At 38.6% G+C, this 13541-nt stretch overlaps 1 protein-coding gene across 2 annotated transcripts in view; it reads right to left on the bottom strand.

The window, feature by feature from the left end:
* Nucleotides 1-13541, bottom strand: part of NALF1 (NALCN channel auxiliary factor 1) — a 660281-nt gene that overhangs the window by 26937 nt on the left and 619803 nt on the right. For both annotated transcript variants that reach the window (XM_066380574.1, XM_066380575.1), the window contains exon 2: nucleotides 11367-11538. In XM_066380574.1, coding sequence (XP_066236671.1) covers nucleotides 11367-11538 — 172 coding nt within the window. The remainder of the gene's footprint in view (nucleotides 1-11366; nucleotides 11539-13541) is intronic.

Below are 13541 nucleotides of genomic sequence, written 5' to 3'. Positions count from 1 at the left end.
CCAATTCACTGTGCGATAGGAGGAGACAGGCTGGCCACATTACTGTAAGAAAGAGCTGTGAGCAGTAAGCGCTATGATATTGGACACACAAATGCTGTGGACTCCCTGTATATACATACAGGTTGGGGCAAAAGCAGGTGTACAGTTGTTTGTATGAAAAATAGTACAACCATTAATAAATAATAATACAATGATTAACTTTGTGTTTTATGTACTCAAAACTGTAAACCTACTTTTGTCCCACCCTGTGATATCAGTTGTTTTTGTCCCATTGATGTTAGTGTGTCATATGATTTAGCTCCTAGTCATACATACAGTTGGTGGCAACTCTATTTTCAACCTTAGTGATAGAAAAGCAATGAAATTGGAGGGGGGGTGTTGGGGCACAATTAAAATAAATGCTCAAGCAGTAAAAATGCCTATGAAACATATCATCAGACATTACATTGCAAGAGAAAAGATGGCTGTTGAAAACGAGTTTGGCTTTGTATCCAGTTTCTGAAAAGTGGCCTTTAAAAATATGATATTGTTGGTAGAAATGTTGAGTTGCCAATTTACATGCACATATAAAAGACTTGAAAAGAGATTAGACAACAGTCTTTGGCTCTGCACAGTTCAGAGTGGGACTGGATACTTTTACATGATCTTTGTAAGATGAATTCATGAAGCAATAAGAAACAGATCTTATCTCGGAACAATTATTTCCCTTGTGATTGGGTTTACTTTAATTTGCTATGCAGTGTTTGTTCCCAAAGTTGGAAGGAGGAAGTTGGGCTTCCTGGGGCTTTCTAAGCTCACATACACAAAGAATTACTAAATCATGGCAAATGCTCCCAAGTCAACCCCAGCAAGCCTTTTTCTCTCTGGCAATGACATGTTCAGTAAAGGAGGAAATAGTAATAAAGGTGACCATGAACCCTACAATTACTAATAGGAATCAGTGCCCGTAATGAGGTCAGGGTTGTCAGACTCTCTCTGCCTGATCTAATCTTCCTTTTGATAGCATAAATTAGTCAACAAAGGGATAATGGATCACATTTAAAAGGTTAATAAACTCATAAGGTAATAAAGGCAATAAAACTGTTGTCTTAAAATAGCATTCTAGAAGTTCTACATTCAACAAGGCTTTGTATTTTTAAATTTTCATGGGGGGGTACTCATTGATTCCACTGGTGCTGCTTTACCTAAATTGAGTACACTCTTTTTTTTTGGAACTGCCTTTAAAAGTGAATTTCAAAGCCATACTTAAAACTGATTTTCCATTTATACACCTAAAATAGTTCCTTTTATGATTACCTACATTACTTGCGACATTTACCTATAGTAATTTGTTGGTCAAATAAGTTTGTAAATATGATATACTGTATATGTTAGCTCGCTTATACTTTGCATTCATTGGGTGTGGAAGACAGGCTATAAGCCAGCAAAGTCATTATGCCTAAGGCTTAGTTTTAATACTAAGATTTTTTCAAATCTAAGCTTCTCCCCATACCCTTGACTGTTGCATGATGTGAGGTGATGCACTCTTATGAGGAATCCCATTTCTGTCTCAGATAAGTGCCTTTGTATCACAGACTTCCTTATTAGTATATTGGCTTAAAGATTTTTTATTTCTACACTGTAAAATGGGGCTGACTGGAGGCTTGCTCTCTCTCGGTTCCTGAAATTAGCATTGCAGAGGAGAAGCAGCCAAGATGGCAAAGTGCTGAAGGAAAAGCCAGTTTATGCAGAGTCTGTGCAGAGAGAAGGAGATGGGGAACATAAGTGAATAAGGCTGGTGAGGTAGAAACCTTTGATTCTAGGAATACTCAGATGAGTCCGTAGCTTTGGGAACCTTGAATGGAAATGGAAGTGTTTTCCCACTGTGTGTATTTCTCCCCCACCAGGTGCGAGCTAGGATTAAAGATAATGGCTCACCAGTTCTTGGCTCCATTGTTTCATTACCGTCTGTCTGAATCAAATGCAAACCTGCATGGGCCAGGCAGCTGTGATGGTGGCCACAGCTACTGGCTTTACATGATTATATACAAGTTATTATATCTGAATTTATATATAATATTAAGTCATGTAATATAATACAGATGGTTATATATCCCTGTGTATGCATACATGCTCATTTAGATAAATCTCCCAAAGTACAAAGAGGATGCTGCAGAATATGAAAATTATTTCCAAAAAAATTTTTCAAAACTATTTTGAAGAAAGACTGCATTATGGGTATAAAAACTGAGTTTCTAAATTTTACTACTTTGAGGAAAACTGCACACTGAAGACATGTGCTAATATTCTTCTTGTAAAAAGTAAACACTCTCATCCCTGGCTGGTTTGCTCAGTAGATAGAGCATCAACCCAGAGTGTAGACATCCCAGGTTCGATCTCCAGTTAAGGCACACAAGAGAAGAAATCATCTTTTTCTTTTTCCCTCCCCTCCATCATTTTTCTCTTCTCCTTCAGCCAGTGACTCAGTTGGTCCAAACGTCAGCCTCAGGAGCTGCGGATGGCTCGGATGGTTCAAGCATTGGCCCCAAACAGGGTTGCTGGGTGGCTCTCAGTCAGGACACATGTGAGAGTCTCTCTCTCTCTCTCTCTCTCTCTCTCTCTCCCTCTCTCTCTCCCCTCTTCTAACTTTAACAGAAAAAACAAAAAGTAGACATTCTGATTCTCTGATAATTTAAAAATTATGGCTAACAATAACCATCTCATCTGGTAATTTCAAGCCAAACCATTAAAAAGACAAGGTTTCAAAATTGAGAATAATTGGTTAATTTTCCATTTTAAAATTTATCATATGTATTATTGGGACACAAACATACTTAATGGCTGGACACAAATAGAAGTCATTTAAATTCACAAAATTATTTGCACAAATATTTTAGAAACTGGTTTTTTTGTCTTTCCCCTTCACACCAATATGTTTGTACGTATGCAATCTAAATGACTTACTAACTGATCTGACTGAAAAATTAGCTATCTAAGCACATTTTCCAGACAGCAGTGAGCCAGACACATTTTTTTCTCTCTTTCTCTCTGTATTTTTCATTTTTACTTATTTAGTTTTTTGAGAGCCAGGGAGAGAGAGAGAGACAGGAACATCGAGCTGCTCCTCTCTATGCCCTGACCGGGAAATCGAACTGGCAACCTCTGTGCTCTGGCATGATGCTCCAACCAACTGAGCTAGCAGACCAGGACTTAACTTTTTTTTTTTAAGACAAAGAGAGGAAGAGAGAAAGAGGGGGTGGTGGGTTCATTTGCTGGTCCACTCAGTAGTGTATTCATTAGTTGCTTCCCATGTGTGACCTGACCGAGGATTGAACCCTCAACATTGTTGTTTTGGGGCTACACTCTTCACGGACTGAGCTAACTGGCCAATTCTCTTTTCTTTGACCAGAAAAAATGATCTAGGTAGAAAATACTTGTCACTTTCATTTTTAAATTTTTTTTCTCATTGATTTAAGAGACAGAGAGAGGAATACATTGGGGAGAGAAAGAGAGAGGAAAAGCATCAACTTCTGGTTCAACTTAGTTGTTCCATTTAGTTGTGCACTCATTGGTTGCTCCTTCCAAGTGCCCTGGTTGGGAATCAAACCTCTGACCTCGGTGCACCGGGACAACATTATATCCACTAAGCCATCCAATCAGGACCTCACTTTCATTTTTAATGTGATGTCCTGACCCCAGGACACAGTAGTGAAGTACTGAAAATGGTATTACACAGGCTGCAGGCTGTGGGTAGACCTTCTCTTTCACCAACTGACAGACTTTCTCTGGCTGTTTTGCAGTCTGGAAACATTTGCTTACAGGCTAATTTCAGGATGGACCAACTGGTCTTTTCCTGTTCCACTGGTGACTCAAACGCTGGACTAATAGCCAGGAAATGTGGATCTATTCTTGTTTCTGTAATAACAGGTTAGGGGTGGGGAAGAGGCTTTGTTTAATCTTATGTAAAAGCAACATTAGACTAGATGACTTCTATAATTTGGGCTTGTTCTGAAATGGACTGAATCTATAATCCTGTGAGACAATTACCACATTCAAAGTAGTTCAAAGCAGCTACAAAGGGGGGGATAGATGTTTCACAGAGATGTTTAATTATAGCAAAGTGGGTAAATATCTTTTTTGAAAGATTTCACCTGTTCTGGGAAATCCCTCTGCCTCAATTAGCCTTCCTAAAGTGACATTGCAGAGTTAGAATGCTTCCTGGGGCTTATCATTCAACTGCTACCATGTCAGTTGAAAACATTTCTGAGTTTTCTCAGTCAGGTAGAGTGCTGGGGGAACTGTGTAATGATGTGTATTTGATCCCCGCCCTTGCTCTAGAGAAGATCTCTAAACGTTTTTGATTGAATTTCCACCGAAGCATAGACTAAACAGATTTTGGTGCTCTGCACTGCTCCTCTGTTAGGGTAGCATTCAATAGCTGTGGCTTGAGCAAAGGGTGGCTATCTATCCTAGAAAGTTCACTGGACATCCATCACATAAAGTAAGTGCCCCTTCTGTTGCTGGTTAACAGACAATTGTGGGCCAGTGTCGCTAGGATCTGTCCTAGTTTGTATTAAAGAGGACAAATGTCTTCCCACTTACCTGGTGACAGGCAAGAAAGGCCTGGGGCTCAGCCCCTTATGGCCCCATGGAACAGTAAGCTTAGGGTTCACTGCAATTGAAACTGGACACTTTTTCAGAGCTGATTCCACTCCAGGCCATCCAAGTGCCCCAGCCCAGTCTTCTCAGCTCTCCCTAGTCTAATCCCTTTCATTCCTCTAGATTGAAGATAAGAGGAAGAAAGACAATTTGAACTATGCTAGGATTTCCCTAAAGACTGTCTGGGTGAACAGGCTTGGAAGGGTATGGTCTGCATTATCAGCACTTGGAGATAGGTAAATCTACCCACAAAATCTTCCTGGCTCTCTGAGAAAGATCACTCTGGATCCCTTTAGGCCAGAGGGTTTTCTACCCACACTCAGGCAAGCAGGGTGACTGCACTCTCCTCTGGAGCTGTGGCACTTTGTCCTTCCACAAGTCCTGTCATGCTGGACCAGGTAGGGTCACCATTTTGCTGAGCCCGTTCTCAACAACCTAGTGGACTGAGTATTCCAGAGACTCGGCACTATTAGCCACTTGCAGAAACAAGGGAATGAAAACCTTCTATTGGGCATGACTTCTAAAATTCAAAGCCACTAGCAGAATCCAGACAACCTAATTTCTACCCCAGAGCTCGTTCTCTACCCATGTCCCCTTGTGCAAGGCAAACTTGAGTTTTAGAGAATACATCTGAAAACAAAGTCAGGAAAAACTGTCTCGACTAAGAATGGGTTAACTCAGGTCTAAATATATATGTGAGGTGGAATAAACATCAAAAGGTACAGTGTTTTAATAGAAGAGGTCTCAAACACTTGCAGTTACTACATTCTACTTGTTTTTTATTTTTTTTAATAACCTATGTTCATATTTCTTTTTTTTTTTTTTATCATACCATCTACCTTTACATTTCTCTTTGGCCTAATTTTTTAATTTATTTATGAAAAGATTTGTGTGACATTGAATTGTGCTATAACTCGTGTCATTCCATCATCCTTTTTTTCAGAACCCCCCTTATTTTAGAAAATAATAAAACATATTTACACACTGGGTAAAGATACAAAAATTAAAAATAGTATAGCTGTACAAATTTAAATCTATGGGTAGCATTTTTTTTTTCTTCTTCTTTTTCACTAATAACTTTAATGAGTTATTTTTTAAAATTCTTTATCAACTCCCTAATCGTGTCAGAACTAGATTTTTGAAATGATCATTCATAGTTGTGAATTCCCTCGTGTGAAATTATGAGACAAAAACATTTTTAAAAATCCTTCCTAACTTGATCAATATGCATGTCAAACCACTTTCTCCTTGCTTTTTCTCTGAACGGATTAATTCTGTCTGCAGGCAAAAATCTCTTTCGGATCCTCTGCAGTAGCACACGTTTAGCCACTAGAGGGCGCGAGTCCTTCATCACAACATGATCAAGCCTGTCAGGGTAACCACAACAACCCACAGTATTTCCTCAAGAGGCAGAAACATAACCTTATTCTTGTCACAGCTAAAAAAATGAAATGCAGAATTTACCTAGAATTATCAAAATATGTTTTATTTCAATTGTCAGTAACCCCCAGCACACCAGCTTTTCCTCTTTTTCTTTCAATAATTTCTCTACAAAAAAAATATAGCATTGAATCATGTCAAGTCTATTTTATCTATCAATCAAATGGTAATTTTTATAATGTTTGTTGCCATAGCACCCACAGCCTGTGATACTGTGCTAGTTCTGTTTTTTTTAATGTTGGTTCTCTTTCGCAGATAAGCAGTCAAGGATTTCTCTAGGGGATTCTAGAACCAGGAGAAAATGTGCAGAAGGGAAACCTGCATAATTACCACAGTGATGGGTTGACAACACAGGATCCACCAACGACCTCACCCCCTCACTTTTGAGATGAGGAAACCAAGTTTCTAAACTAGCAGTACATTATGTGAACTGAGTTGGAGAACACAACCCACTTTGACAAAATTTTGCTCAATAATGACTAACATTAAATGACAGCTTTTCCCCCTGACAGTGCCTCAGAATTCCTCCCTAATTAATTTTTAAAAGACTACTTCAGTAATGTGTCAGTTTCATTCTTTAACAGACAAACCAAGACAGATCTCTGGCAAACTGTCTTCCTTTCTCTTCTAAACCGAATGCAGAGTTAAACATACAGAAAGGGGCTCATCTTTCTCATCTACGTTAGGGGTTAGGACATTTGGTAGTGACCTTCTGTAACATCCTCAGTCGACGACATGCCTTCTCAGACCTTTCAGGTGTTTTCATTACTTATGGACTTACTGATGCATGAAGTGGCAGATGATCAAAAGATAAAAATTTAAAACATTCAGATTTAGGGCATGGGTAAGTAAGTAATGTAAACATTATAAAAAAAAACGATGTATTAAATATTGAGTCCAATACCTAGTACTAAAATTAACATAACTATGGATTATTTAAAGAAATTTTGTCTGAGTCTTCAAATTGGTTCACTGATCCCAAGAACTGAAATGCAGTTTTTTTTGTGTGTGTGTGGGGGGGGGGGGGGGAGGGATGAAAAGATTCCTAAGCATTAGTAGGTATCTAGTAAAAGTCTGTAGGAGAGGAAGAACTACGGTGTCCTAGAATGCCACATCTCTGGAAGGCTGGTGGCGGAGGCCCCTAAGGAAAAGTCATCACTGTATCACTGGTTTGTCACCATGGAGAAGCACCTTGAACGAAACTGATCCTCAGCGATCTGGCAACAAGACATATGTAGTTATATGCTTACTGAATACTTTTTGTGGTTGATCCTTAGAGGGGATTGCTGGCCTTCTGGAAGCTGTGAATTAGATGTGTTTTCAATTTAAGAGTGGGTAAAAGGTTTAGAGTTGTGAGTACAGAAAATAGAGTTTACTCTTGTATTATTATTCATTAATTATTGTACTATTTTCCATATGAACAACTGTAAACCTACTTTTGCCTCAATTTGTATTAGGAAAATTATTGTAATTAAATATGTTGAATTTGAAAAAAACTCCATCTGATCTTTTAACTCTTAAAGATCAACAATTTTATTTTTCAGTATATAGATTGAAAATAACATCACTGATTTTTTTTTTTTAAAGCTATTGCTGAAGGCAAGGGTAAGACCAACCTACTTGGTGAAGTCCTTTTAAAAGAATTGTGGTTAGTGACTGTCATTATACCTTTTTGCAGTGAGGAAGAAGTCTGACAGATCTATTATTTGTAAACATAAAAAGTTGTTATGAGCCTGCCATTTCAGGTGGCTTTAAGTCGTCTGTACCCAACTGGGAAATGAGAAGAAGTACTCTTATTTCCCTATTATATTTGATCTAATTGTTCCTGAGTACAGGAGACATTTCATTTAAAATGCATGAAGTCATCCAGGATGACGCACATTCGCTTCAAACTTGCCTAAAAGGCAAGTTGTTTGGATCTTCATGTCCTTCTGTAAGAGATGAACTTCTGAAACTTGTGGGGTAATGTTTGGAAACAAATACAGAAGTCTTACTAGGTTCCTTAGAAATGTGGCAAGTCATTTGGCTCCACAGATTTAACCAGTGGTCCTTGAGAGCTGTCCTCTGGACTAACTACTTCCCAGACAACACCTATCCTGGGGCCTGTTTTGGGGACCCTAAGCAGTAGTGACAAAACAGCAAGTATTTTGCATCAGTAAAAATCTCAGGTTTAGCAGCAACTCTCAAGGGACATCTGAGACCTCACGTAGAAAATGATGGCTGCTAGTTACCAGGATAGATAACAATTCCTAAGGGCCCATGTTATACTTTAGAAAAGAGGATCAATCTGAAAATTAGTACTTTCATTGCTAAAAAATTTTACAAAACATCAAGGTAAAATACCTTTAGAATTTTTCTCTGTACATTTTTGCAAGTTCAGTAATAAAAAGGAATATGAGCCCCACTGACTAGAGTGAAAGATCAGTGAGGTTCCTAAATATTCAGTGATGAGATTCTTCCAGAAGGCTTCTAATGTCGACGGCCATTTTTCTGGATCCAATATCACTTTTCCTATCTTTGAAAAAAGATGGGATATAGATATGGCTATGAAAAGGCTGATTATACAAAACTCAAAGACAAATATAAGGTGGACTATCTGCTCATGTTTTGCAGAAAGAGATTAAATCTCATCTTTAGCTTTCTGGTGGCTTTGTGAGCATACAATGAAAGGGGATGAACATTCACACCTATATTTCAGATCGACACAGATAGATAAAAAGATCAAGAAACAGGAGAACATAGAGAAAGACAACTACCTTACCCTTATTTAAGGTCTTAGTCTACTTTGAGAACCTAGTGAAAGATACTGATCTTTTTTAGGGAAAAATAATCTATTTGTGTGTGAATAAGCAAACATACAGTCTTTACATTAAAAAAAATTCCTAAAATCATCATTGAGTTAAAGGCCTTAACTTGCTGATGCTTTATTGAAAAATGTATGTAAAAGTCAAATGAATTAATAGCCTGTGTTTGGTGAATTTGGCTAAGATTCAAAGGAAGATATTAATACATTTTCCTTCCTTCCTTCCTTCCTTCCTTCCTTCCTTCCTTCCTTCCTTCCTTCCTTCCTTCCTCTGTCCCTCCCTCCATTCTTCCTTCCTTCCATCTCTCTTTTTCTCCCTCCTTCCCTTCTTCCTTTCTTCCTTCCTTCCTTCCTTCCTTCCTTCCTTCCTTCCTTCCATCCTCCCTCCCTTCCTTCCCTCCTTCTTTCCTTCCTTCCTTCCTTCTGTCCATTCTTCTTTCCTTCCATCCTCCCTCCCTTCCTTCCTTCCTTTCTTCCTTCCTTCCTTCTTTGTTTCCTACCTTCCCTCCCTCCTTCCTTCCTTCCTTTCTTCCTTCCTTCCTTCTTTGTTTCCTACCTTCCCTCCCTCCTTCCTTCCTTTCTTCTCTCCTTTTCTCACTCCCTCTTTCCTTCCTTCCTCTCTTCCTTCTTACCTTTCTTCCTCCCTCTCTCCCTCCCTCCCTCGCTCCTTCCCTCCCTCCCACCCTTTCTTCTTCCTTTTTCTTTTTCTCCCTCCATCCCTCCATTCTTTCCCTCTCTCCTTCCTTTCCCTCTCTCCTTCCTTCCTTCCTTCCTTCCTTCCTTCCTTCCTTCCTTCCTTCCTTCCTTCCTTCCTTCCTTTCTTCCTTCCTTCCTTCCTTTCTTCCTTCCTTTCCTCCTTTCTTCCCCTTCTTTCTCTCTCTCTCCCTTCCCTCTTCCCCTTCTCCACCCCCCTTGCTCTCCCTCTGTCTTCCAGCAGAGAGGAGTTACATAAAAAATGATCTTAGCCTCAAGTCAGTGGAACAACAAAAATTATTGGTAAATATTTTTACATTTTGCAAATCACTTTCTTACGTACAATGGCTATGGCTTATTGAGGACGTACCTTGTGTTTCTCCCATATCTGTAATCTTTATAGCAAACATGCTTCAAGGTCATTGCTATTACTAATTCTATAGTGAGGAGATGGTGGTTCAGAGAGTGCCTGGTCGAAATAAGACAAGAGTGTTTGTCTCCCGACCTTCAGCCACATGTTCTTCTCACAACATCGGGCAACATGAGGAATACTCACCCAGTTTTCAGGCAGGTTCTTCCTAAGGAACCTGGATGGACTATTTTTTTTCCTTCCTACATTTTATTTATTTATTTATTCATTTTTAGAGAGGAGAGAGAGACAGAGAGGAGAGAGAGAAAGGGGGGGGGGAGGAGCTGGAAGCATCAACTCCCATATGTGCCTTGACCAGGCAAGCCCAGGGTTTTGAACCGGTGACCTCAGCATTTCCAGGTCGACGCTTTATTCACTGCGCCACCACAGGTCAGGCCCTGGATCGACTATTTTTTAATAGCTTATCACTTAGAACAGATAGGCATGTAAATAGTGATCTAGACATAATTTGATAAGTTCTCATGTTGATCATCTCAATATGTCACTCTGTCTTAGAGGGGTTTCATAAAGTATGATAGAAAAAGAGGGGTTTCATGTTTTTCAGTACTTGAGATGGTGTGTTCTATTCCTAAAACTGGAAATATCATATAAACTTGCTACAATCCAACTGTCTAGTTACAAGAATCCTGCACAGCACTTTCTTACTAAGAGAACACGGGCACCAGCTCTGGAAACCGTGCACCAGGCACAGTATCTTATTCTCACTTGTCCCCCTCAACACTGATTTCTAAAAACAAGCTACTCCTCTTATCCTTCCCATCTTTCAGTGTCTCGGTTATGCAATGCTTATCAAAACCATCCAGAAATCGAATGCTCTGTCTGAATCATCTGCTGAAAGAAGTAAGCACTGCTAATGGGAACTCTGAGATAAAAGTATAAAAGGCTTTGATACTTTTTGTACACACAAATAACTTGGGTGGACATTTCTTTATGCTATTGATATTTAAGATAACACGTCTCAGAAAACAGACTTATGATGTAAGCTTGTTAACCATTTGAAGAAACAGGATTTTACTGGCTTTATCACATGGTCTGTTCTTAGGGAATATAAAGGCGATGTAGGCAGAAACTGGCCTGCTCTAAGTCAAACCGAAGCATATCTAATGATTTCTGATATTTTGCCCTCAGAATTATCCTGTTGCAAAGTTGATGATGTGGTCACAGGTAGACTATAGATAATGTGGCATTTCCAAATCAAGTCCCTTCAGGGCTTCTATGAAGGAAAGCGTGGAAAACTACCAGCCCTATCTTCAAGGTTACATGAGGGGAAAGAAGCGACAAGCAGCAAAGCAAACAAACATCGGATAAGAACGTCAAACCACCGTCAGAGGGCAGGTGACAAACCCCTGCCTTGCACTGTACCTGTACAGATGAAACTGGAGAGTCCCCCATAGATGACTTCATCATTGTCGGGCAATATAAACGGACACCTCGTCTGAACCTCCAAACAGTATTGCTTGCAAGGAATTGTCTTTCTGCAGTTAAACTGTGCGACTTCAAAGTACTGGGAACACAGCCAGGCTTTGTAGACAATCTGAAAAAGAAAAAAAAAAAAAGAGTGAAGAATCAAAAATAGGGAGGAACGGTAACAGTTCCAATTCTAATAAAGAACATGCTGTACTGCGAGAAGCATGCTGCGATTTCAAGTGGATCACAAGAAAACTCATTTCGAACAAACGTATTTACACAACGTCAGTCGCAAGTGATAAAAACGTAGCAACACAAATCTGCAATAGAGCAAAACATTATTAAATTAACCCCTTAAGAGAATACAATAGAAAATATGGCATTTGCTTTGATGTAGCTCATTTGAAAAACAGTGGAGTTAAGCAAGATCTGAAGTTTTCGAAGTCCAGTGATAATAGAAAGTAAATGAAATAATGGACTGTATACCAATACACCCTAGTTATTTACTGCAGTGTGCGTGGTGAGTCGGTTCTCTGAGCATGCATTTCCTCCAGCTATGCTTCCCATGTGCACTAGATGGCGCTAAGACTTCTACGATGGCTTAGCAGATCGGAAGCAAAGAACAAGTAGCGGTGGATATTTACATTTATGACTCACATCAAATGCATTAAATATCTCATCCTCCGAAAGCCCGGAAACACCCAGCCTAGGTCAGCCATAATATGCTGTGTTGTAATTGTCACTACAGGAAGGAAACCTCATCAGAACCACAAATTGGACCTGTGAGATGCTGTGTGATCCACATAAATATTTGTTAAGCATTAATATAATTTAATAAAATGTGAAATTACTATGACTTCATTTATCTCTCTGTTTTTGATAGGCATTTAAGAAAATGGATATTTTAAAAAATACCTTTTTCTAATATAAGGAGAAAAACTGAACATTAAACGGCAAAAGCCACCATCTACAGCATTGATCTCTGTGATTCAGGGATTTCCCAGATCCTTGGCATTGATGGCTTCTGTTTATCTGTTTCTAGGGTTAATAATATTCAGATAAGGTTTTTGTCAATTATGTCCTCCCTGAGAAACGAATGGTTTACAGTTATATATACACTAAGAGATCATAGATACATGACAGTAATAGCAAGAACAATCGCTAGTATTTATTAACTTTTTAATGGTGTTCTAAGCAAATTATATACTTTTCTTCCACATGTAATTCTCAGCACGCACATAAAAGGTAACTATTAGTCACATTTTGCAAACAAACAATAATTAGTAATGGAAGGAATTGGAAGATCCAGAATTCAAACCCACATTCTGTAGGATTCCAAATCCTGCACTATTCATAATTATGTCTAATTAGAACCGATTTTTTTTTAGAAAAACTTAAGAGATCGCCAGGGAGTTTTCAGATTAATTTGAAATCAACACTGAATTACATGTGCCCGTCAATGTCCATTTGGTGTAAGAAAGATTGTATTGAATTTTTATTTATAACTTCTAATTGATTTGATCAAAATGAAGCTTTATTATTTGATCAAAGGTGCCTTGGTGAGGCTAAAATGGGATACATGTGAAATTCAGACAGAATTTTAGATAGCTAAAGGTAATTCTATTTGTTGTCTCCAGTGTTTCATAATCAACATATAACCTAATAAAAATATTCCAATAATTAGTATCTTTATAGGTCTTTTGAACAGATCTTAACATAAAAGTGTGCATTAAAAATTACACTAGAAATAATACTACAGTAGCTGCAGACACCCTTAAGGTTTCTTACATTTCAACCAGGAAGTGGGGTGGAACGTGTGGATGAGATTCATGTGGTAGCAGCTGTGCATCATGCCGTCCCCTTAGAAAGAGGTTAAAAACATCCATCTCAGAACAGAGGAAAGAAAAAAACCATAGTTTCCTAACTGTACTTCGGGGAAGTTGAAGATGTTTTCTGAAATACCATTGGTATTTGTGCAACATGACATAATATATAATATGATATATGACAGGATACAAACGGAGCTGTAATCTAGGAATGGTCAGTGTCCTATTTTGTCATTCCTGGTCTTGATTTCCTTTTTTAAGTACTAGAGAAAGTTGGATACGTTTATGTGAACAGTTCTAACAA

The sequence above is a fragment of the Saccopteryx leptura genome, chromosome 4, assembly GCF_036850995.1.
Source record: "Saccopteryx leptura isolate mSacLep1 chromosome 4, mSacLep1_pri_phased_curated, whole genome shotgun sequence".
Lineage (NCBI taxonomy): Eukaryota > Metazoa > Chordata > Mammalia > Chiroptera > Emballonuridae > Saccopteryx > Saccopteryx leptura.
This window is presented reverse-complemented; position numbering and strand designations above follow the sequence as displayed.